Here is a 25,377-nt window from a genome sequence, read left to right as displayed (position 1 = left end):
CCTGTACTTTGGGACACGCTCCCCTGCAATTATTTTCTAGATGTCCCTTTGCTTTAACACGCCAGGCTCAAATTACTAGGCCATTCACAGACTTGTATAGACCTTGATGACTGTGATGAAATCAGGTGTGTTTGAACAGGGAAACCTGACAAACATGCAGGGCAGTGTCCCCTGATGAACAGGATTGGGAAACTCTTAACTAGAGTGACTGGATTTGATAATGACTTAATACTGCAAAATTGCAAAAAAAAAAACACAAAATAACAAACTTATGTCCATGAAAACAATTACTTGCAAATGTTCTTATAGGTCAGTGTTTAAATGCCACATGCTTGATCTTTAGTACTCAGATTATGAAAACAATCATATTTATGAAAGGAGTATTTTACCAGTTATCCATCTGAGAAAAAGAGATATGTGAGTGAGATTATGTATTTTAGATTAATTTGCCATCTTTTGGAAGGAAGAGGCGAACATTACAGATTTTGTTTTTATTTTTATCAGAATCTAAAGATTTGCTAATCACAGAAACTACATTTAACATAAAATATTTAACTGTAAATTTAACCTAAACACTTTAAAGTCTAAAGAGAAAAAAATAGATAGATGAGTGGTTTTTTTGTTTGTTTTCTTGTTATAAATATGTGTATAGATAGATTGGTGTTCAGTAAGTCAACGTAATTGTATTAACAGAGAGGGGCAGGTATCATTAGTTTTCTTCTTCCTGCTCCTTTTCTTTCATGGTGATAATGTGTACTTCATGGAATTTTGTACAACATTATTAAGAATATATACCATGAATGGAATAAATGAAATGAAATGAAAAAAAAAAGTCAGCATATCAAATATAGGAACTATTATATATGCGCATATAAAAACGATGTGTATTAAAAGGACGATACTGGGTGACACAGGGTTAATAATATGATGTCAAAAGAGCACACCTGAGAAAAGCAAATAGTTCAATAATTTCAGATGAAGAAAAAAAAACTGGAACATAATATAATTAAAAACTTTATAGAATCTTTGATTTTTTTTTTCTTCTGTAACAAATAAGCCTGAAAACTAATCTTAAATGACTGTGATCTTCTGGATCAAAGACAGCACTGCATTTACAGGAAGCACGATTCTGCAACTGACTGACTAACACGGTTTTCTTATCTTTGCAAACAAACAAGTTAAAAGTTTAAGAAAAAAAGACATAGATATCTATTATCCAAGGGATGGTGGCACCATGACATGGGAGAAGTATTTCTGTGTGGAATTAGGTAATTGGTTTTCTTCAGCGTACTCCGGTTTCCTCTCGCAGTCCAAACACATATGTGGTTAGGTTTATTGATGATGAATTGCTTTTAGGAGTGAGTATGTATGATTGTTTGTCTATGTGGCTCTGTAATGGGCTGATGACCTGTCCAGTGTGTACCCCTACCCTTTACCTGTAACGACCTGAGATAGACTTCAGCAGCCCCCCCCTGACCCAGGATAGGATTGTGTGTGTTGAATAAATGAAGTAATATGTATACAAGAGCAGAAAGAATATTTTCTTCTCTGGCCTGACCCAAGTAAAGATATCTTCAAATCATGCACACTGTTAATAATTCCTTGTTATAGCACTTTATTTTCTAATTAAAGTCAAGGTCATGGCAAACAAGACAGGGAATTTGACTCGGTTATTTTCGCTCACTGTACAGTAAATACACAAATGGCAGCTCTTATTGACATATATAACATATATATATATTTTTTTTAAGTGAAAGGTGCAGCAGTATGATGTAGACATGGTTATTGAAAGGTGCATTGTTACAGCATATGATTGTGGTTAATATTATTATTATTATTAGGGCCCGAGCACTTACAGTGCGAAGGCCCTATTGTATCTGTAGGAGTTCTGGTTTTTATTTTTTTTATTTTCTTCCGACGAAATGAGGGCCTTTTTGCCCCCTAAAAGTGCCCCAAAAGTCACCAAATTTTGCACGCACGCCAGGCCCTAGAAAACTTTTGCTTCAAGCCCCACAATACGGTTTGACTTACATGCACAAAAATTGTTACACACCTGTAGCATGTCGCAACTTACAGAAAAGTCTCTTGTCGGCCGCCATGCCCGAAACCGAACAGGAAGTCGGCCATTTTGAATTAATCGTGTCATTTTGGCGCAATATATGCCACTTCTACTTTTCTCAGTCAAAAGCATTACCGTGGCGACGATAGACGCCAAAAAGTGAGTCCCCCCTTCATCTGATTGGTCCATATTTGATAGTTCCTTGTGGGTGGTGTCATCGGACTTTGTTTTGAGTCCTTGATCTTTATTGGTGGAAATTGCACGCGCGAAGGCCCGTTCATCGCTGCTTGCAGCTTTAATTATTATTATTATTATTATTATTATTATTATTATTATTATTATTATTACTATTATTATTATTATTATTATTATTATTATTATTATTGCACAGTTGTGGAAGTCGTGAAAATAGATGAGCCGACAACTTCTCACGGTGCGGACACAGAAGCGTGTGTCCCTTTATTAAATCCACCAGTTAACTGAAACCAAACGTTAAGAAGCTCGCGCTTCCCATCACAGAACTAACTGACTCCAAAAACGTCACCATACTTAGAGGGACCGTAACACATTAAACACATAGACCAAAACACTAGTAACAACATAAATTATAACCTGAATAAACGCTGTATGGTAATGCTGTGACTAACATCTCTATGCAGGTGAATTATGTACACATCACTATGAATGATAAAGGCACTACACAGTGTTAATAATTCCTTGTCATAGCACTTTAGTTTCTAAATTAAATCAGATTCAGAATCAGCTTTATTGGCCAAGTTTGAACATTGTCCGATAAGGAATTTGACTCTGGTTGTTTTGCTCACTGTAACCTGATTTAAAAATAGCAAACAGTAAATAAACAAATGTGGCACTTAGTAACATATATACAATTAAAAAACTGAAAGGTGCAGCAGTATGATGTAGACATGTAATGACAGCTCTATATACATATATACAATTTTTTTTAAGTGAAAGGTGCAGCAGAATGAGGCAGACATGATTATTGTTGGAAGGTGCATTGTTACAGCGTGTGATAGTGTTATTATAATTACTGTTATCATTGTTATTGTTATTGCACAGTGATTGATTTCTCTGAGACTCTATTAATTAAAAAAATAATCAATATGGATATGCTACTTAAAGAAAAATAGCAGCTCTAGGATAGGATCTAGGTTTAAACATCATCTTCTAACAGAGGTGTCAAGTAACAAAGTACAAATACTTTGTTACCTTACTTAAGTAGAAATTTTGGTTATCTATACTTCACTGGAGTAATTATTTTTCAGACGACTTTTTACTTTTACTCCTTACATTTTCACGCAATTATCTGTACTTTTCACTCCTTACATTTTAAAAACAGCCTTTTTACTCTATTTCATTTCGGCCTTTAAACAAAAACTATCCAGTTAAATTGCGCCATCCAGATAGAGTGAATTTGGTTGTGGTTGTTTCAGATGTTCTTGTCCAGTTTTGTTCTTACATCCGTTGCCCTCAGATTCCTGCAACTAAACTTGTATGTACATTCCAATAAAGGTTAGGATAAATGATAACGTGCCTCTGAAGTTTGACTTTTTGCACCATAACAATACTTATAGGCAACTAGTCATCATATCTTCTGCTCCCTGAAACACGTGTTAATGCTCAATAGTACACATATATGGTTCTTTAATATATTTGCATTATACTAAGATGCATTCATTTTCAATGGCTTTTGTCCTTAATGGCTTTTTTCCCCCTTACATTACTTTTACTTTTTGAAACCAGTGCTTTTATACTTTTACTTGAGTAAAAAGCTTGAGTTGATACTTCAACTTCTACAGGAGTATTTTTAAACTCTAGCATCTATAATTCTACCTGAGTAATGAATGTGAATACTTTTGACACCTCTGTCTTCTAATGATGTATTATTCATGTATTTAACTTTTTTGGGAGAGCTGAATGAACAGCGTGATTTTTTTATGTATTTTTTTCGTGCCCAAACACACACACAGAGTTTCATGGGCTTGTTCTAGTTCTGCCTGCGGAGCCTGGTTAAAAAAGAAAAGTACAAAGGCTTGAAATTTTGTGCTACTTGTGCTTAATTTATTTTTTTATTCTGTTATTATGTTATTTATTTTATTATTTAGTAAAGTACTTGAATTTACTTACTAATTTTAATTTAAGCTTTTTTATTTTTTATTAATTTTAATTTATTTTATTATTTTATTGATTTAATTTACCTGCAGATTATTATTTTGTACTTTTGTCTGTTTGAATGGTTGTGTTAAAAAAATAAATCAGACGTTACTCAACAGTTACTCAGTACTTGAGTAGTTTTTTCACCAAGTACTTTTTTACTTTTAATGACTACTTTTTACTTCTACTCAAAAGGTGTCAAAAGTATTCACATTCATTACTCAGGTAGAAGTATAGATACTAGAGTTTAAAAATACTCCTGTAGAAGTTGAAGTATTAACTCAAGTTTTTTAATCAAGTAAAAGTATAAAAGTACTGGTTTCAAAACTACTTAAAGTATAAAAGTAAAAGTAATGTAAGGGGGGAAAAAGCCATTAAGGACAAAAGCCATTGAAAATGAATGCATCTTAGTATAATGCAAATATATTAAAGAACCATATATGTGTACTATTGAGAATTAACATGTGTTTCAGAGAGCAGAAGATATGATGATTAGTTGCCTATAAGTATTGTAATGGTGCAAAAAGTCAAACTTCAGAGGCATGTTATCATTTATCCTAACCTTTATTGGAATGTACATCCAAGTTTAGTTGCAGGAATCTGAGGGCAATGGATGTAAGAACAAAACTGGACAAGAACATCTGAAACAACCACAACCATATTCACTCTATCCGGATGGAGCAATTTAACTGGATAGTTTTTTTTTAAAGGCCGAAATGAAATAGAGTAACAAGACTGTTTTTAAAATGTAAGGAGTAAAAAGTACAGATAATTGCGTGAAAATGTGAGGAGTCTGAAAAATAATTACTCCAGTCCAGTGAAGTATAGATAACCAAAATTTCTACTTAAGTAAGGTAACAAAGTATTTGTACTTCGTTACTTGACACCTCTGCCTCTACTTGAGTCATATTATTCTGAAGGAACAGAACTTTTACTTGAGTACAATTTTTGTCTACTCTACCCAGCTCTGGATCTAGGTTTAAACATCATCTTCTAATGATGTATTATTCATGTACAGGACTGTCTCAGAAAATTAGAATATTGTGATTTTCTGTAATGCAATTACAAAAAAAAAAAAAGTCATACATTCTGGATTCATTACAAATCAACTTAAATATTGCAAGCCTTTTATTATTTTAATATTGCTGATCATGGCTTACAGCTTAAGAAAACTCCAATATCCTATCTCAAAAAATTAGAATATTCTGGGAATCTTAATCTTAAACTGTAAACCATAATCAGCAATATTAAAATAATAAAAGGCTTGCAATATTTCAGTTGATTTGTAATGAATCCAGAATGTATGACATTTTTGTTTTTTTAATTGCGTTACAGAAAATAAAGAACTTTATCACAATATTGTAATTTTCTGAGACAGTCCTGTATTTAACTTTTTTGGGAGAACTGAATGAACGGCGTGATTTTTTTTTTTTTTTTTTTTCGGGACCAACCAATCAGAACAATCTCTCAAATAGCAACAGATGACGTCGCCGGTGACGTAGGCGGCGTCGCGGCGTCAAACAACGTGCTCCCCTCTCACTCGTGCCTCCTGCCATGCGCACTGGCGGTGTTGTTGTTATGGCTGGAAACGGCCTCGCACTGCTCTGAGAGGGGACAGAGGAGCCCACGCACGACCCCCGGCCAGCCATGGAGGCCGCCGACATGGACGTGGACGCGGAGCTCATGCAGAAGTTCAGCTGCATGGGCACCACGGACAAGGACGTGCTCATCTCCGAGTTCCAGCGGCTGCTCGGCTTCCAGCTCAACCCCGCAGGCTGCGCCTTCTTCCTGGACATGACCAACTGGTGAGTCCGGGGACCCGCACGGCCTCCGCTCAGGGCTTAAAAAGCACTGAGAAAAAAAAAGAGGAGGAACAAGCTGGAGAAATCACAGGGAAAGGGAGAGGAGAGGGAGTCAGTGATGGAGTGAATCACTGAAGCCTGAATTATGGCTCCGCGTTAAATCGACGCAGAGCCTTACGCCGTAAGGCTGATTTATGGTCCCGCGTTAAATCGACGCAGGCTCTGCGTCGTTTTAACGCGGGACCATAAATCAGCCTTGACTCCTACTATTACGGGAAATGGAGGTTAACCCTTGCTGGGATTTCAGTGGCGCAAACGGAAGTGTAAAGGTAAAGTTTGCAATGGCCTCGGGAGTGCAACAGGGTGAAAAACAAGTGGTTGTGACAATAATAGGGACGCTGGTCGCAGGGGGAACTCTGTTTTGATGCATGTGTTACATAACATGCAGAACCAGGTGCTGCACGCTCGTCTGGTGACGTAACTGTCTGTGCACAGTGGTGCTGGTGGTCTTTAGTAGTTTAGTGTAGTGGTTAGTGGCTGGTTGAGAAGCTGCCAGTGGGTTTGGTTTGATTGCATTTAAATATGAGAAGAAGAAAAATCAAAAGATGAGAAGAAGAAAAAAAATTACTCAATTTGAGGCATTTAAATGTGAACACCACAGCATTGTAGTAGAACAGAGGTCACCAACCCTGGTCCTCGAGGTCTACTGTCTTTTTATTTATTTATTTATTTAAAGGTTTAGATAACAGGGAGAATGCACATTAATAACACATTTAAACAAATGTAAAATGTGCCGGAATTAGCCAAAAAGGCTACTTTGCATCCGCTGTCCCTGGACTGTGTAAAAATAGTCAACCTAAAATAAAAAATTATTAGATACAATCAATAAAACATTTCCGAATAAAAAGGCTATATCAGAATAAAGATTAAAAGGTAAAAAACTAAGCTAAAATACATACACACACAGGTTAACATAAGCTAAACAACAGACAATTGCTACAAACGAAAACAGAAACAACTTGAAGCAGCAACAGTAACATCAGCATTAATAACACAAGACACTGTCCTGCATGTTTTAGATGCTGCCCTGCTTCAGCACACCGGGATTCACATTCAGAGGACTTTATTAATCCCTTTGCGAGGTTCCCTCGGGGAAATTGGGGTAACACCTATAAAACAAATACAAACCCTATTTTCTTATTACAGAAAATAGCTTTAAGGATAATTAATAGATCTGACTATTATGAACCAACAAGTAATCTCTTTATTAAATATAATACTCTAAAATTCTATGATATAGTAGAGCAGAAAACTGTTTTATTCGCCTTTAAAGCCCAGCAGAAACTGCTTCCAAACTGCATTCAGGATTTGTTCCAAATAAAAGAAACCCGCTATGACCTGAGGGGGAAACTCATGTTTCGGATGACGACAAAAAGAACAAATATTAAAAAGAGATGTACATCAATTAAGGCAAGAGAAATATGGAATAATTGTGACAACGACCTAAAAATGTGCAGTTCTATCTACAAGTTTAAGAAAATGTTTAAAGAAAATATTGTAAATAAATATAAAACACTATAACTAAAGTATATTATCAAAAACATTCTAGAATGTGAAACGTCAATTTTATATTTTGTCTTATTTATTTTTTGTCTTCTTTATGCATTGTTTATTTCCACGGATTAATGCTAATGTTTCAGATTTAAGCTGATCACAAGAGAAAAGGGGTAGGCACTATAAACTACGGCTTCAGCCTACACCTTTTCGGCAAAAGCAATGTTTATTTTACTTTTTTTCCTTTTGTTTTGTAAAATAACTTGTACAATGAACGAAATAAAGACCATTCATTCATTCATTCAAATTGACATGTCCATCTCAATCACACAGCACTCTCATTTACAAATCAAACACCCCAAAAGCCAAACACCCATATAAAGATAAAATGATAAAATATTTAAAATGAAGACAAAAATAAAAAAGTGATAATAGCTGCCAGTGGATTTGGTTAGATTTCATCTAAAGATAAGAAGAAAAAAAATCAAAAGATGAGGAGAAGGTAAAAATCACTTGGTTTGAGGCATTTAAATCTGAACTCCACAGCATTGTACTAGAACAGAGGTCACCAATCCTGGTCCTCGAAGGCCGGTGTCCTACAGGTTTTACATGTTTCCTTGCTTCATTGCCCCATGATACTAGTTACTGTTTCGTTAACAGAATTGTGCAGACCTTGGTGACAAGCTGATGATGATGATTAATTAGAATCAGGTGTGTTAAAGCAGGGAAAACTCTAGGACACCGGCCCTCAAGGACCAGGAATGCCCACCCCTGTTTTATGGCACTTTTCCACTAGTACCTACTCGGCTCTACTCATTTCAGCTCGGCTCGACTCAACTCGGCCTGGTTTCTTTTCCATAACAATTCAGCACCTGGAGCAAAAGTTGGGGGGTTGGAGTGAAGCTGCTGTGACGCATTTGATTGTGTGACACAAACGAAGAAGAGAACACTAAAGATGTACAACATGGAGGAGATGATGGATGTGCTACTGGGTCTGTGGCTTGTGTTCGATATCAAGTAAAAAAATGAGAGTGAGAGAAGATTCAAGCGGCAACGCTTTTTAATTTTTATTAGTTCGTCTCGGTGCTGCTGAAAAGTCGTTGGTAGCCGCGAGCAGCTACAAAGTGACAGACCCGTCGTTATCACCCGTCTAGATCCCTTTTTTAATTCTCTCCTCAGCCACCAGGTTTATGAACATCTGCACCTGAACAAAAAGCTGCCACCAGAGTCGCTCTTTCCTGATGTCACATCCTGACTCAGACGTCTGACTCCAACCCCCCGACCAATCGGTGGCCTGTAGTGTGATGATGTCAGATACAGCCTGACTCAGCCCAACTCAGCTGCTTAGAACCTCGGCAGAATAGTTACAGAAAAAGTATCTAATCGGCACGTTAAACCCCTAGTGGAAAAGCGCAAAACCGAGTGGAGGCGAACCGAGTCTGGACTGAGTACCTACTAGTGGAAAAGTGCCATTAGATGCTACACTCCTTTCAGCACACCGTGATACAAGAAGCTTTGTCATCAACATTGACTGCGTTTACATGCACTCAATAACCCTTTTAAAACCCGCCAATAACCCGAATTTGCACGGCCATGTAAACACCAATAACCCCTTGGAATAACCCAAATTTGCTCATGTTCGGGTTTTTAAAAACCCGAATATTACTCTGGGGTAACTCCTTTTAAAACCCTGAATATTCGGTCATGTAAATGCCTAACGCCAAACGGAACAGGAATTTGTTTTCTCCGCATGCTCTGTTCGCAAGGAATCTTGGTCTTTTGAGTCCAGGACGTAGTTCTAAACATGGAGAAACGCAGGACCACACCACACTTTTGGAGTGAGGAGGAGATTTATCATTTTATAAATTTAATGGAGGATATGAACATTTTGGCATTTGTAGACGGTAGAAAGTGCCGGGATAGCGAGATTTAAAAGAAGTTGCGCGAAGCAGCATTTGTTTTGAATTTGGATACAGGACGAAGAAGCGGAAATGACGGTAATTGCGTCATGATGTTCTCCGTGCGTCGCTGGTTTGATCAAGATATCCCGAATGATTAATTACCATGTAAACGTAATATTCCGAATGTTTCAGTAACCGGAATATTAGCAATAACCCGAATTTTGACTGCATGTAAACGTAGTCTTCGATGTACAGACCTTAATTGACAAGATGATGATGACTATTAATTAGAATAAGGTGTGTTAATTCAGGGAAACATGCAGGATAGGTGCTCTCGAGGACCAGGGTTGGTGACTCCTGTACTAGAAAGATGACACCCTACTGCAGGGGTGGGCAACCCTGATCCCCGAGGACCGGTGTCCTAGAGTGTTCCCTGTTTTAACACACCTGATTCTAATTAATCATCATCATCAACTTGTGATCAAGGTCTGCACAATTCTGTTAACGACACAGTAACCTGTATCATGGTGTAATGAAGCAGGGAAACATCTAAAACCTGTAGGACACCGGCCCTCGAGGACCAGAGTTGCCCACCCCTGGCCTACCGTCACAGTTGCAGGACTTTGTCCATTGAAACGGGATTTAGGAAATCTGAATGAATCCAGAGTTTATAACACGACAAGAGCAAAGTTTGAAATCAGTTTGCTCCTGACCAGTGTTGGGACTACTGCTTTATTTAGTAACGCATTACAGTAACGCCGTTAGTTTTTGCGGGAACTAATACTCTAATGCATTACTTTTTAAATTCAGTAACTCAATTACCGTTACCAAACGGTGCGTTACTCCGTTATTTCTGCAGCTACAGTGAAGCTTTTTTCCCCCCACACGCGGAGACCAGAGGAAACGTAGTGTGTGTGCATTCAAAAACATCATGGTCATCATGGTCATGGCGATCCAAGAGAGCAAGGAAAGTTTCGCAATGTGGAGATATTGTCATTACAGTAATCCCTCGTTTTTCGCGGGGGTTACGTTCCAAAAAGAACCCATGATAAGTGAAATCCACGAAGTAGCAACTTTTTTTTACAATTATTATAGAAGGCTTCGAATTGCGGAGATCAGCACCGCCTCGCACGTATTTCACTGCTATTCTGAGCCGCTGCATCCTGACTCGCTCTGTAGCGTCTTTTTCTTCTAAAGCAGCGGTACAGCTGTGTGTTTTCGAGAGAAGAACATGGTTATGGATAGTTGTTGTCGCTCTTTTTTCTTCTAGGCAAAAAGATTATTATAAACCGACATGCCACCATGGATTATATCTGAGACTGTAATGAACAATTCATCAAAGGCTCCCGTTCTTGAGCTGCTTGTTGAAGCTCATTGGCCGTTCTCAGCATTGTTGCTAAGCGAACAACGTTATTGACACAGGAAGTGAAGAAGCAGGGAGACTGTTTAGCCAATCAGAATGCAGAACACTATGCACAATGCAAATCCATACAGTACCATGCTGAAATGAAGGCTAGAGGGGAGCATTTAAAATGTTATTTTTTTTAAGTAACTAAAAAGTTACTTTTCATAGTAACTCATTACTTTTTGGTCTAAGTAACTGAGTTACTTTTTAATGAAGTAACTAGAAATGGTAACTAGTTACTATTTTTAGTAGCACAACACTGGTCCCGACCCCCGTCGCCAGCTAAGGTAAACGGCATCAGAGTCGGACCCTGAGATTTCACCCTGGGGCTTCTGGCATTCCATGATCAATTAATCAGGTTTTTCCTGCTAGTTATACAAACAAGTATAAGTCTAGCTGCAGTCTGGTGTGACTGGCGGATGCTTCCTGTGAAGCCTGGCTACTGACCTCCTCGCTGGCCCTCCAGCTTGTACAGTAAAACCTCTGCTAAAGGTCCATAACGCAGCGGCACATCTGGTGTTTGTTCAACTCAAAACCGCACACCTCCGTTCGTTGGCCCACACCGGCTTACCTGAGGCTGCTTAAGGCAAATCGGTGACACCCTCCCACAGTGACTTCAGGGTCCGCACCTGCTTTTTTAAACCCCGTATCGGACATTGCGCTCGGCACAAGAACATCGGCTGTCCTGCCCTGTCAGACGCATCCCTCTTTACTTTCTTTTTTTTTCCACAATCTTAATTAATTAAGTAATTAAGTGTCTTTGAGTGCCTTGAAAAGCGCTATACAAATAAAATGTATTATTATTATTATTATCTGTTTATTGGAATTTTCAAATAAAACAACAACATTACAATGACATTGGTCAACGGAGTAATGATGCAACAATGCAAGAAGCAAGCAAGATAAAAACAGAATAAGACCAAAAATAAACCAAGACAGGACAAATACTACAAACTAAAGAACAAAACTCAAGACGAAGACTAAAGACAAAAAATAGCGTAATAACATAAAAGTATATAAATATAAATACAGTATATGAATAATAACACAAAATACTAGAAAATAAAGTAATAGCTGTTGGTGAGTTCGGGATCTGTCATGTCACAACTCTATCACTGAAATATGTAATGGGTCACTCGGGAATCCCTGGGAAGTCCACCCTCTTTACTTTCTCGCTGAGCAACGTACTTCAAGATTTTAAGTTACATCTACATCCAGGGTTCATTTTGAATTTTGCTACTTTGTTTTAAGGCATAAACCAACAAATCAAACCAGATAACTCTATTAAATAAAAATATCTCTCCTGTAAACCTTTTTTCTTTCTTGTTTTAATTCTTCTGCATGAGACCTAAGGAGAAGTTGTCTATTAAATGCAATAGTGTGGAGAAAGATTTCTGCTTCAGTTGGATTTCACCTGGACACTTTCATTTGAATAAAATTAGGCAAAGCCCAACTTTTTGACTGATTGGCGTGACATCATTGGTGAACCGTATTATCAGTACATTGCATCACTTTGGAAACATAGCTCACATCAGAAGTTGAGAAAAGTTCACCCATTTCAGGCTTCAATGCAAATGTCAGCCAATCAAAGTGTCAAGGGGCCAATGCAGAGGAAAAACTGATTCTTTCCATCTTATACGACCAGAAATAAAGCATGGACAGAAGTGGTGTAGAGTGTTGCATTTGTGGGGTTATGGACACAGACTACTCTTCTATATTGGATAGTAAAGAGCAACTAGCCATCCTCAATATCAGAGGCAAATTGTGCAAGCCAAGCTCTCTCTCTGCCATATTTCTCCCCACTCCCTCTGTTTCTTGACAGATACAATGTACTCAAAAGAGATGGATAGCACGTTGCCGGTGTAAATCACTGGTGACCACCGCAGCCTTAGCAAAGTTGCCATCGTTACTGCAGAAGGACTTCATCAATCTTGACAAACCTGCACTCAGTGGAAAGAAATTTGATTGTTTTTTTCTATTGATATTATGTTAACAAATGTAAATAGAGCCAAGGGCCACCCGTGTATATTTGAACTCCCAGTGTATGAAGGTTTTAGTGACATACCTTATTCTCTGATTCACTCTCACTTAGGGCTGGGCGATATGGACCAAAAGTCATATCTCGATATTTTCTAGCTGAATGGCGATACTCGATATATATCGATATTTTTTCTGTGCCATAATTGGGGTTTCCCCCAAAGCATTATAGCATAGCATTTCTGTTAGCTCATTTTTTTCTGAGGCAAACCCTTAAAAAAACAGTCAGTTTTAATACAATGCCTCGTGCCAAATGTCACACAGGTACCTTTATTAACAGAGGTCTGCACAATATCAAAATAAATATATATATATATATATAATATAAAACAAATGAAATAAAAATAAACTGCCTGCATATATAGAATAAAAATGCTTCTTGAATAAAATAAAACAAATATCCCTTTCCTGCATAACAATGAAATTAAAATACACTCTGCAATTAATACAATGTAGACAGTAACAGGCAGACTTTTCTACTGAGGTTGACAGTTGTGCAAATAACAAAACATGTGTGCAAATCTAAAATAAAACATTCAAGTCAATTTGTCACAAAATAAGCTATATCAAAATCATTAAAAAAAATATATATTTTTTTTTTAATCGATATAAACGATATTGTCTCGTACCATATCACGTTTGAAAATATATCGATATATATTAAAATCTCGATATATCGCCCAGCCCTACTCTCACTGAATCATCTGAAGGAAGCCTTTAGGAACGTAATCGTGGCCAACGGATCTGAACGTTAACCATACAGCGTTGATTAAAAATTGATGTTATTTAATTGGAGGATATTAGGTTGAAAAATTGTTTGTCCGACCAACATTATAAATGAAAGTTGTCAACTAATGGACATTGTGTGACACCATATTTCGCTATTCTTGTCAAAAATGAGAGGGATTATGTCCAACAAACTCTTCAAAAGAATTTACCCAGAATAAACGCTCAGTTAATTTAGCAGATTCACAATTATGCAACTACTTTGTCCCACATTGTTTTGATCCTTTTCTAAACAAGTTTGTCTGTTGTGATTATGCCACTATTATGTAAATGAGATGCTAAACTTGCTGCAGTGCCTGTTTAAATATCTGACATCTGCTGCCAGATAATGTCTCAACCCGTTTTATTGCACAAACATTTTCCTTATTTTGATGCATCAGTATGAGGTTGAAGCAGAGATTGTAACTTCTGACACAGAAAGTTTCTAACAGTTTATTAGAAAGGTTGCTTTATTTTCTTTATTTTGTTTTGTTAATGTTTTCCATCTGTTTTCTAGATTGTAAAAAGAGCCTGAAAATATATCTGAAAGTGCCCACAGTGTAATCCAACAGATTTCACTCTTTTGGATCATAAAATATAAAACATGAGTGGGTTTCAAAGTCTGTTCGGCCCACCATGAATTTCTATGGCGAGCTGACATCAATATTGATTATTTAATCTAAGTGAATATCTGGAAACAAAGCTGAAACGAAGCTGGCCAAGATATTGAGGTTGACGAGTCATTCAAGAACGGGATGTAAAATGTAACAAAGCAGCAGTTTTAATTGTATGTAAAATTAGTTTGGGTATTTTTTTTCTTTTCAAAGTCAGTGTTTAAAGAGGATAAGAAGTGAGTTATGGTCCCTTCTCCACCCAAAATGCCATAAAATCAAATTAATGGGCTCTGCATATGATGAAATAGTACCTTTTTCTTATTTTTTATGAGAGATAAGAGTTCAAGCTCCCTGGACGTGCCAAATATCTTTTATTGGTGTTGTGAAACCTAATTATTAAGACAAGCTCTATCCAAATACGAAGAACTGAACAGATTGTTCTCTAGATGTTGCAAAACTGGGATTCAGAAAGTCATTTCTAGAGTTGTTTGAATAATGGTGACCCTTGTTATGTTGGAACAGGAATCTGCAGGCTGCTATTGGTGCGTATTATGACTTTGAAAGCCCCAGTGTCAAAACCCCATCCATGTCCTTCGTCGAAGATGTGACAATCGGGGAAGGAGAGTCGGTCCCTCCAGACACATTGTTCACAAAGACGTGGAGGATACAAAACACAGGTACGCGGCACTGCATTTAACCTTCCTCTCGGCTCAGCCGCCTTTCTAAATCTTTATCTGACATCTGGCGCCGTAAACTTGTGTTCTTTCCTTGACTCTGTGTTTATATCTTTCTCATTTTTAGGTGCAGAGTCGTGGCCGCCTGGGGTTTGTCTCAAATACATCGGCGGGGATCAGTTTGGGCATGTAAACACAGCTATGGTGAAGTCGTTAGACCCCCAGGAAATGACAGATGTGAGTGTGCAGATGCGAAGTCCCACGAATCCCGGTATGTACCAGGGCCAGTGGAGGATGTGTACATCCAACGGACTGTTCTACGGAGGTATGAAACAGCATCGTGTCATCTATGATGAGCTGATATGGTCTGGTTTAATTATGTATAGGACATTTCATGAAAAAATAAATCAAAGTTATATTTGGGCATCTGATGTGAACACCAGCTCTTAAACTTGGCTATGTACTTTCCTTTGAGGCGGTTTGCATTTGAAAAATGCTTGATTCAGATTTAATTCATCACCAAGCCCACCCGGGGTAGAATCGTGCAGACTCTCCACCTTTCCTCAACGTAAAATTAAAATACGTTTCTTGTAATTTGGAGAACGCGGACATTAGTGATGAGTAACCTAGAAAAAGGATCAGTACCCTCTGTCTGTGGCCAAATTAAGTTATTGAAGAAAGAGTGAGCCATTATTATGATATTATCAGTTTTGTGTTGTCGTGTGAGTACGAGCACCCAGGCTCGCTAATGAATGCTCAACTATATTGTGATAACGTGCGTCAGTTATATAAATTGTGTCCAGATTCACATTTGCATCGTAGCTTGAAGCTGAAGAACAGATCTTGAATAAAACGAAGCCTGCAGAGGAGCGGAGAGGAGTTACTCACTCCATCCTCCCAAAACCAGCTGCATCAAGGAAGAGTTAAAAATTAACGAGGAGTCGTTTACTGTGTCTCTGCGGTTTTTTACCAAAGGCATGTCATAAATCTCGGGAAAATATAAAAAAAACTAACAAACTATCACTGACCCAGCTAAGAGTAGGATTACCCAGCTTCCCCACCTTTAACTCCACCCAACCTAAACTATAAATGCACCTCAGAAATGACAAGTAAAACTCCTGTGCTTCTGCTTTTGCTTTGCTAATAAAAGCAAATTTTAGTTTTATTTCTCAACTATTTTTTGTTTTATCAGTTGGACAGAAATTCTGGTTTCCCATTCTTCAGTGAATGCACCATTAGCAGCGACTTTACTTCTGTTATTACAAAGATAGACTTGCAAACATTAATGAAATGAACTGAAAAGCATATTGAAAGGTGAAACATTCAATAACTAAGAGAAGAAGTCCTGTTGCTTTCTTCTCAGGTCTGTTAGGATCACCATGCTGACAGTCCAAACCAGCATTATTGAATTTTTTTTTTTCCTTCCCTTTTTTCGGGCAACGTATTGCTAACCATTTAGCTGATAAGTTATACACCCTCATCTGTGTGTTTTAGCAATATGGGCAAGTTCAACATGAGTCACGATGAAGTGGCGCTTAAAGTGGGATCAACTCTCAAAACAAAATTGCAGACGGAGGAAATTAAAGTATTTTAGGTTCATCATTATAGCCCATGCCGTTGTGTACTGTAATAAAGTACTTCAAGGATTATTGAGTGTAATTTATGTCCAGATTTAGGCTTGCACGATGGCCCAGAGTTATTGAAAGAACTCCAAAGAGACGAACGCCACGGTGTGAGTTGAGTTGAGCTGCTGCCTTTACTCCCTTAAAGGTATAGTCTGTAATGTTGGAGAGTTAGCAAGATTTTAAAGTGTCACCTCCTCTAAGCCCCGCCTCCTCATCCCCCTCCCGTCAGCGTTCCGTCCAAAGCCACGCCCCCACAAACTTTGGGGAACGCGCATTTGCAGGAGTCGAGTTTTCCAGGACATTTTGGACAGCACATTTTCAACAAAACTACCCCATGTCTCATTCACCTGTAAGCGAGGCCGGTTTTAGGGGGGGGGGCAGGGGTGGGCTGTGCCCACCCAAACGTGCGTCCTGCCCACCCAATCAAAGTTATGGGGATCCTTTTATTTTTTTATAAATCTTAAAAAAAATATCACAGAACATCTGTACCGTTTCTGATTGGGTGGGCACTGCGCATCATTTTTAGACACAACAATGAACGCATACCGCAAAAGTTGTGTCTCGGCAGAGGGACCCGACGTCCAAGCAAAAGGAGCACAACAGAGAAGTGTTCAGAACAGCACACAGAGCACACACTGAAGGCTGATTTATGGTTCCGCGTTACACCAACGCAGAATGGTGCGCGTCGCTGTGGCTCCAGAGCCTATACAGCACCACAGCGCACCGCCACCCGCACCGGGATGAAGACGCCTCCATCCCCACGGACCCAACGGTCCGTGGCAGACCCCCAGTAGCGGACAACCTGCGCCGCAGAATCGCACTTTGGCTTACTTTTTTTAGCCTTTTTAGCAGGGCGAGCCGTAACATTCGACGTGACGAGTGCGTGCATGGGACAGAGGGGGGCGTGGTCGAGACTTAAAATGAAGGCATCTGGTTGGTTCTTCCCCCCTGCCAATCCTCTGGTCCTCTGACCAATCCGTGCCAATCGGTGCACAAAAAACAGATTGGTCAGAGTTTTTACAGGATTAAAGCTGTCAGAGAGGTCGGATTTTTTTCTTTCCTTTTTCTGAACACATTATTCACTGGCTACTCTCAGAATGGAATGACCATTTCACCCAGTATAACAATAAATGTTTTTGAATACGATTACAGACTATACCTTTAATCTAGTGCTGTAAAGAATTGTTGCAATCTCTGGATATTTCACAAAAACACCTGAGAAAATTCAACTAAATCAAGAAAAAAAAGTTTCACAGTTGACGTTCTTGAATTGTTTGCGTTCCAAACAAATATTGAAAAGAATTGAATGTGAAAACCCAGAGTGCTTCCAAATACAGGTGTGGAAAAAGAAAAGTAGACTCTCCTTTTTAGTTTTTGAAGTTAATCAGGACATAATAAAGACCAGGAGAATCTTTGAATATGTCTTCAGATGAGGAAACTACAGCCTTGGGTGGAAAATGAACAGACTGAAACTGATAAGAACCAAAAACGCAGAAGCATAGTAAGCTTAAACCCTGAAGTGTCCCTCCACGCCTACATGCTTTAGTCATCCTAACATGACCTCAAGGTTTGTTTTCCTGCTCGGTGTGAGCAAGATAATCATTCTCAAAACAATCAAACTGAGAACTCCAGACAGAAGTGGTTTGAATCTGGATCAGTAAGTCAATTCTGTTTCTGCTGTATTAAAACTGATAAATGGACATACATTCCTGTACCCTAGTGCGTCAAGATGTTCCTCACTAGTTAGTACCCCAAGAGGGTTAGTACCCTGCTGTTACTGATAGCCAATTACTCTTAATCAATAGATTATCAGAAACTGTGAAAACCCTGTTTAAAAGCAGCTGCTCTGGAACATTGGGTTAAGACACTACTGATGTTGGAGAAGTAATTGTTGGTTTCACTGCAAAAACTCAAAATCTTAACAAGAATATTTGTAGTTAAAATGTCAAATTTTTAGTCAAAAATCTCATTACACTTAAAACAATATTCATCACTGGAAAAAACAACAATTTTCACCTGTTTCAAGTAAATTTTCACTTCAAATAAGTAGAAAAATCTGCCAGTGGAACAAGATTTTTTAGCTTGTAATGAGAAGATAAATCTTGTGCCACTGGCAGATTTTTATACTTATTTGAAGTGAAAATTTACTTGAAACAGGTGAAAATTGTCAAATAACAAGTAATTTTTCTGGTAATGACTCTTGTTTTAAGTGTAATGAGATTTTTTGACTAAAAATGAGACATTTTAACTAGAAATAAGACAAATATTCCTGGTAAGATTTAGAGTTTTTGCAGTATTCACTTCCAAGCAACTTGTATTCCATCATTCTGCACTGAGGAAGAATATTCCCGAGTAGAAAACACTGGAGACGGTTGATAATCTTCCCTGGATTAGATGTCCCAGAGAGTTGGCCACGAGGTCAAACGGTGTAATGTGTAAAAGAAAACCCAGGAGCTAAATCTGAGACTCTTCTGGTCTCAGTTAGAATATTAACCGTTGAAGTTGGTGAAATAACAATACAGATAAAGTTACGTACAGCTTGTTTGGAAGAGAGTTACCTGGAGAAAACCTCTTTTTCTCTTAAAACTATACGGCAGCACAACAGAAGTCTGCAAAGTTGAACCTGAGAAAACTTAAAAAAAAAAAACGAGATGTTTGTTTCAGCACCGTGTGTGGAGGAAACCAAACGGCGTCTCCCTATCACCCGTGGGAGGATGATGTTTCACTTGTTTTGCAGCCGTAGGACCTGGAGGCCGTACACTCCACGAGTGGATCATGTGATCAAATCATGGTCAAATGTGAGGCCATTTGTCTGAGAGATAAAGCTGGCTCAAAACTGGGTCATGCAACAGGAGAACGATCCCAAACACATCAAAATGGATAAAAGAGAAAGTCCAGACCTCAATCTGACTGAAAAGACGGGGGCGGAACCTTAGGAGACCTGTGCACCAATTTCAATAAAATGATGCAAAATTGTAAAAACGAAAGCATCCAAGTTCTCTACAACAGGGTGAGAATGATGAGATCAAAGAAAATCCATCGCTTCAAGTTAAATCGCTGCTAAAGGTGGTTTACTACCCACTGAGTTGAGGGTTGTACTAAGTTTTTAAATAAATTACTTCTGCTGTTTGGGTTAATGTTTGCAATGTAACAACATCAAATGGATCCGTGGGATAATTTGTCTTACACATGACTACACAGTCAAAATATAACACTTTAAAACCATCTATCAAACATCATTCTATTAAAAAAAAAAAAAGTATGGAGTTTTGACCAGGAAGAATCTCTTTAATAAAAACATTTTAAAAACCTTTTATTTGTTTCTCTTTCCCCCCTGTAGATGTAATCTGGGTGATTCTTAGCGTCGAAGTCGGAGGTCTCCTCGGCGTGACTCAACAGCTTTCTTCATTCGAGACGGAATTTAACACGCAACCCCAACGCAATATCCAGGGAGACTTCAATCCCTTCGCCTCACCTCAGAAGAACAAGCACGATGCCACTGACGACACCATCAGAGGTCCTGGCGGAGCCTGGGAACGCACGCAAGAGGCAATCCAGGAGGACCAGAACGGACTGTCCCACAATGCTGTAAATAGGCCGTCGAATGGTCTCCAAACCAATCTTTCCATGGTGACTTACGGCCAGGTATGTTACACGAATATACAAGGCTGTTGATTCCTTGATCGGCCAGCAGAGATGCTTTAATGTAAAAGATGGGGTTATATTTAAAGATACTACGAGTATTAAGAAAACTATGCTAAACTGGTTGTGGTTCTGGACCGGACCATTAATGACAAACACAATTGCTATCAGTACTTATGCGACATATATTCATTGTGAGTATCCATACTACAATGAAGGTAATGCAACTAAATTTAAAAAGTTGTTGAACGTTCAAGACAAACCTTGTTTAAACACTTAAAAAAAGAAACGATGTGCAACAGTTTGGAGCATGTTTAAAGTGTTCTTTAAGGTTTGCATGTAGTACTGCTTAAACTTTAATGTTAGTCCCTATAGCACCCTATATAATTTCCTGAAAATGTAATAAAATTTGCACTTAACTCAGTCGAAAATGTAATAAAACCCAATAATGTAATAACTTCACCAATAATGTAAAAAAATATCTTGACGGATATTGTAATAACATTTTTACCAATAATGTAATACCTTACGTTATTGGGAATTTATTACATGGTACTCAAAGTCTGCAATTTAAGCCAATAGTCATTCGGGTGTTTCAAATCCAGTGTATACAACATTCTTAGATTAATAAAACACAAAATGTAGAACTCTGGACTGAAAATGAACATATATATTACATTATCTGTCAAGTATAACATTATCAGTTTTGGAAAAAAAAAAAGACCCACCTGAAACTGTAATAAATTCCCAATAATGTAATAAGGTATTACATTATCGGTAAAAATGTTATTACAATATCAGTCAGGATATTTTATTACATTATTGGTGAAGTTATTACATTATTGGATTTTATTACATGTTCGATTGAGTTAAGTGCAAATTTTATTACATTTTCAGGTGTTACATTTTTTTATTAATTATTACATTATAGGGTGCTACAGTCCCAGATCCTACAAATCTTTTTTTTTTAATTTATTTTTTGTTTTAAATAAAGTTTGAAATCAAGGATATTTTTTTTTTCCTCTGCATTTTGATGGCAATTATTATGCGTTGCATTATACTGAACAGTTAAAAGGTGGCCTGGTACTTCCTGTAGGGACCACTGAGGCTCAGGCGTCGTCACCTGCTGACCGATGCCGTGTGCAAATTAATTGGCAGAGTTTCTGAGTAAAATCTATCCTTTTTTTTTTTTTTTTTGTCTCTGCTTAAAAGACAAAATAAGAGCAGATAGCAGGGGCACCTGGTTTCCAGTGATCACTTGAAGGCTCTACTGTCCCTGAACGGCCTCTAGTTTTTATTTTACAGAAGCATCAGTTCCCTGGGACGAATACATTTACAATAGATCTGTTGGCGTGACTCACTTTAAATATCCAGTGCCGTTGTTATCTTACACAGTGACATCACGTCTGATCTTATGTTAACTGTTTACCAAACTTTCAAACTCTTCTGTGGTGGTTGAACAAGACTAGTGAGAACCACTTGACAGTAAAAGCCATTCTCACTATAAAGTAATGTCCTCTCTGTAATTTTTCTTTCTTTCAGGGTATTCACGGTCCCTATCCGTTTGGGAAGAGTTAGAATGACAGAAACTCCCCACCTCCTCATGGTGAATGATGAGCTCAACACCCTTGGAGTCCTTAAATGCAGCAGAGTTGGAGGGAGGGGAAGAACACTTGTTTTCTATTGACTTACGACAACGCTCTCTTCCCAAAACCCACGGCCCTTTTTCCACAGAAACACAGCTGACTGAGGTGATGGATCACATCTGCTACAGTGAAACATCAACGCCCGGATTTGAATGTGTGAATGCTTTATTGAAGAGTCTGAACCCCTAAAGATGGATACACAACTATCTTTCATTTCAACTGTAAAACATCCTGAATTAAATAGAAAATCCCCCTAAGCCATCTTTATACAGTTGGGTATCCCCATGTCCATCTGAAAACGGTCTCTTATTGGGGTTCCTGCCCAGGTTTTTGCTTATTTTGAGAATCGGAGAGTATAGTTCAGATCTTTGAACTCGTCATATATTGTTCCAAGTCTTAAGAAGTGATTTATTTTTTTCTTTTAAACTCAAATTGAGCCAAATTATCCACCACAGCATTTTTCGTAACGATATTCTGGCGAAGTGCTTTTAGACGACTGCCTTACATGATGAGATTTGTGATAACAAGATAATTTCTTAGTTTGTCCCGTCACGATGTCGTCGGAGTAATCCGGGCACCCATGTTAAAAATTCTCACCGTCACATCCTGTGAGTGTACAAACACTGCACAGGTAACTACAACCATTGAAGCTGACTTTTATCAGCTGGTGTTGTCTGGCTTTGGCTTCATTTAAGTTTCCCTCTTTGGATCGTTCTTTGATTAAACAGTTAATGCTGGACTGCAGCTTTCACGCTTCCAGGTCCTCCAGTAACTTTATACAGAGCTGGAGCCCCTCATTGGCTCTTAATTTGCAGATCTTGATTGTGTTTCAGTTATAAATACTGGGTGCCAAATATTCAACACTGGACATATTTTTAGCGTCAATAATTTTTTGTATAATTCAGAAGAAGAGAACTTGCGGTCGGGATGAGTTAGACCACCAGTATTCACTCTGGAAATGCGGATTGGGATTTTTCTTGAGACCGAGTTGCTGAGCCAAATCCAGAAACACTTACGAACTGAAGGATATTGTTTTGTTGTTTTTTTTTTTTTTTAAATAATACTTGCACAAATATATAAAGGATGGCTGTTTGTGACAGGAATTTAATTAGATTATTTGTCTTTTTGAGGAATAAAGATTAGTAAAAAGAGAAACATTTTTAATCACAAACTGATTTTATACTAAGAAATCCACCATCTTGATGTATGAATATCATTTCAGGTGAGGTATAAAAGTCAAGGCCAATGTAACGGTTGTAACCCCGTTTCTCTCACAGATGAAATCCATGAATCATGACACTAATTTGTGCCGGTTGTCCTGAAGCTTCCCACTCTGCAGGCGCCTCGTTCAGACTGCATGGGACGAAGTGTGTGTTTTTTTTAGGGTGGGTTTTCGCTTTAAATAGATGCTGAAGGGTTGTGAATGAGTTTGAGCAAGTGAGGTTTGAAGAAGGGTTGAAAAAGCCATCTAAATCTATTTTGCCTGGTGAGTGACTGTGGTTTCTGAGTCCGTGTCTACAGTATGTGTACTGAATATAAACATGCGTGCGTGTGTATGTCGATGCTTTCTCTATGGATTTAACTGACATGAAATGGTGTATACTACTTGGGTAAAAGGTGACTTGACATATAAACGTCATTATTGAGAGAGCTTTAATAGATCTGTACCTCAAAAGTATTTCTTTCTTTTTTTTTTTAAATGATTTTTGCACCATTTGGATGAATTGATTTATCGTCTACCCTGATGTTATTTATTTGATGTCTTTTTGTCTACTGCAGATTAAAAATATCCCGTGTGCAGCCAGTAGGTGGTGCTAAAAATTAGATAACTAACTGAACATTTTCACGACTTGGATCCCGGTAAAAAGAAGCTGTAAATTGTATTTTGAAGGTGGTAAATCATCTGAGATCTACCAGTTTGTATCAGTGTTGGCAGCACTGGTGTTCAGGTAACTGCTATTTGCACTATGTTGTCCACCACCTCTGATGAGCTGAAGAAGAGGGTTTTTATTTTTCTGGCATTGGGGGATTGTTACACACCAGCATTTTCCAAAACTCTCTGTTGGTTATTCTTGATGGTTTCAGCATCTGAACTTAAATATGTATTGCTAAAACACCAGTTTGATGACTCAGCAATGAAAATGAAGATCCGTTTAGCTATTTTGTTTACGTGAATGATGCCTCCTGTCACACATAATGTTTTACTTAAGCTTTATGTTCATTATGTGTGTGACTTTCTTTCTTTTTTTTTTTTCTTCATGTATTTTTGGCTCAAAAATAAAATGGACAAAAGTTGCTAGAACTCAAAAATAGTACCATATTTTTTTTCTGGATTATACTAACATGACCAAGTTCTTATTTCATGTTTAATCTTTCTCTAAGTTATGAACATCTAAATTCCATTTATTAAAATCTGAAGTCAGTTTACTGCCATTTCATTTTATTTTCATTTTTAAAAGTCACCAGCATTTATGTTTGTTGCTTTGCAGCTCTCTTCAGTTCGTCTTCAGTCATTTCCTCCCAAACAGTATGCACTAGTCTCCATTGCCTCTTCCAGTCACAACAGTCTTTTACTTTTTATTTTGTGTGCATTCCTCTTCTGGGATCGCTGGTCGTATGAGTGTGAGATGTTGAGTGTAAATATTGCTGGATTTTATTAAATTTTTTTTCTTTAGTTTTAGTTTGTGACTATGTATGGACAAGAGGATGGGTGGTATGTTGAGTGGATGAGATGAAAGTTTACATAGTCCTAAGATAGCACATTTATCTGAAGAGAAATTGTCAAAATGAAGCTTCTTTTTCTGTCTCTATAGTTGAGCATTTTTATGATTAAATTAACACTGAAACGATGATGTGAGTTGTCTTTTTAAAATGAGCCCCACACAAGAGCAGGCACACTGACAGAATCTGTCAGTAAGAGAAGCAACAGTTCACACCAAGACGGTTACGTGCAAATGCTGACGACTGCAAACACACCCACATCGTCATGGCGATACTCAAACCTTCTGTAATTTTAGTTGTGACCAGAAACGAGACATAAAAACAATTGTGGCTTCCCAACCACTTGCATTGTGTCATGTGAACTTGAAGTACATCCTTTCAAAGAATAACATTTTTATTTTATTTTGAAAAACCAGAGAGGAATTCACTTTAACAAATGCTACATTAGATATATTTACTCCTCATCACTTTAGCATAATTTTCTTTTCAACCTTGTATGCCATGTTAAAGTTGAAAAGTAAAAATCCGCAATATAGCATCTACTCAAACCTTACACCGTACACTTTATGGGATTTGAGTTTCTTTAGATGGTGAATATTTGCCCATTCTTATGAGCTATTTTACCCATCAAAATTCCTCTCTGATTTCCAAAACCTACAGCCCCATGGCCACCATCACCTGCAGGGCATGCAAGGCAGACACCAACTATCTCACTTTAATTTAAAAAAAAGGGAAATTGAAGTTTTTTCATGAACTT

The 25,377-nt window shown here is 37.9% G+C and overlaps 1 protein-coding gene across 1 annotated transcript; it reads left to right on the top strand.

Annotated features, from left to right (window-relative positions):
* Nucleotides 1-5,795: 5,795 nt before the first annotated feature.
* ilrun (inflammation and lipid regulator with UBA-like and NBR1-like domains) lies at nucleotides 5,796-24,748 on the top strand. The gene is made up of 5 exons (XM_061726876.1): nucleotides 5,796-6,039; nucleotides 14,835-14,989; nucleotides 15,114-15,311; nucleotides 19,952-20,256; nucleotides 21,796-24,748. Exons 1-5 carry the CDS (start codon nucleotides 5,882-5,884, stop codon nucleotides 21,829-21,831), a joined length of 852 nt encoding a protein of 283 aa, XP_061582860.1. The 5' UTR covers nucleotides 5,796-5,881; the 3' UTR covers nucleotides 21,832-24,748.
* Nucleotides 24,749-25,377: the final 629 nt, after the last annotated feature.

Source organism: Cololabis saira, chromosome 8, assembly GCF_033807715.1.
Source record: "Cololabis saira isolate AMF1-May2022 chromosome 8, fColSai1.1, whole genome shotgun sequence".
Lineage (NCBI taxonomy): Eukaryota > Metazoa > Chordata > Actinopteri > Beloniformes > Belonidae > Cololabis > Cololabis saira.
This window is presented reverse-complemented; position numbering and strand designations above follow the sequence as displayed.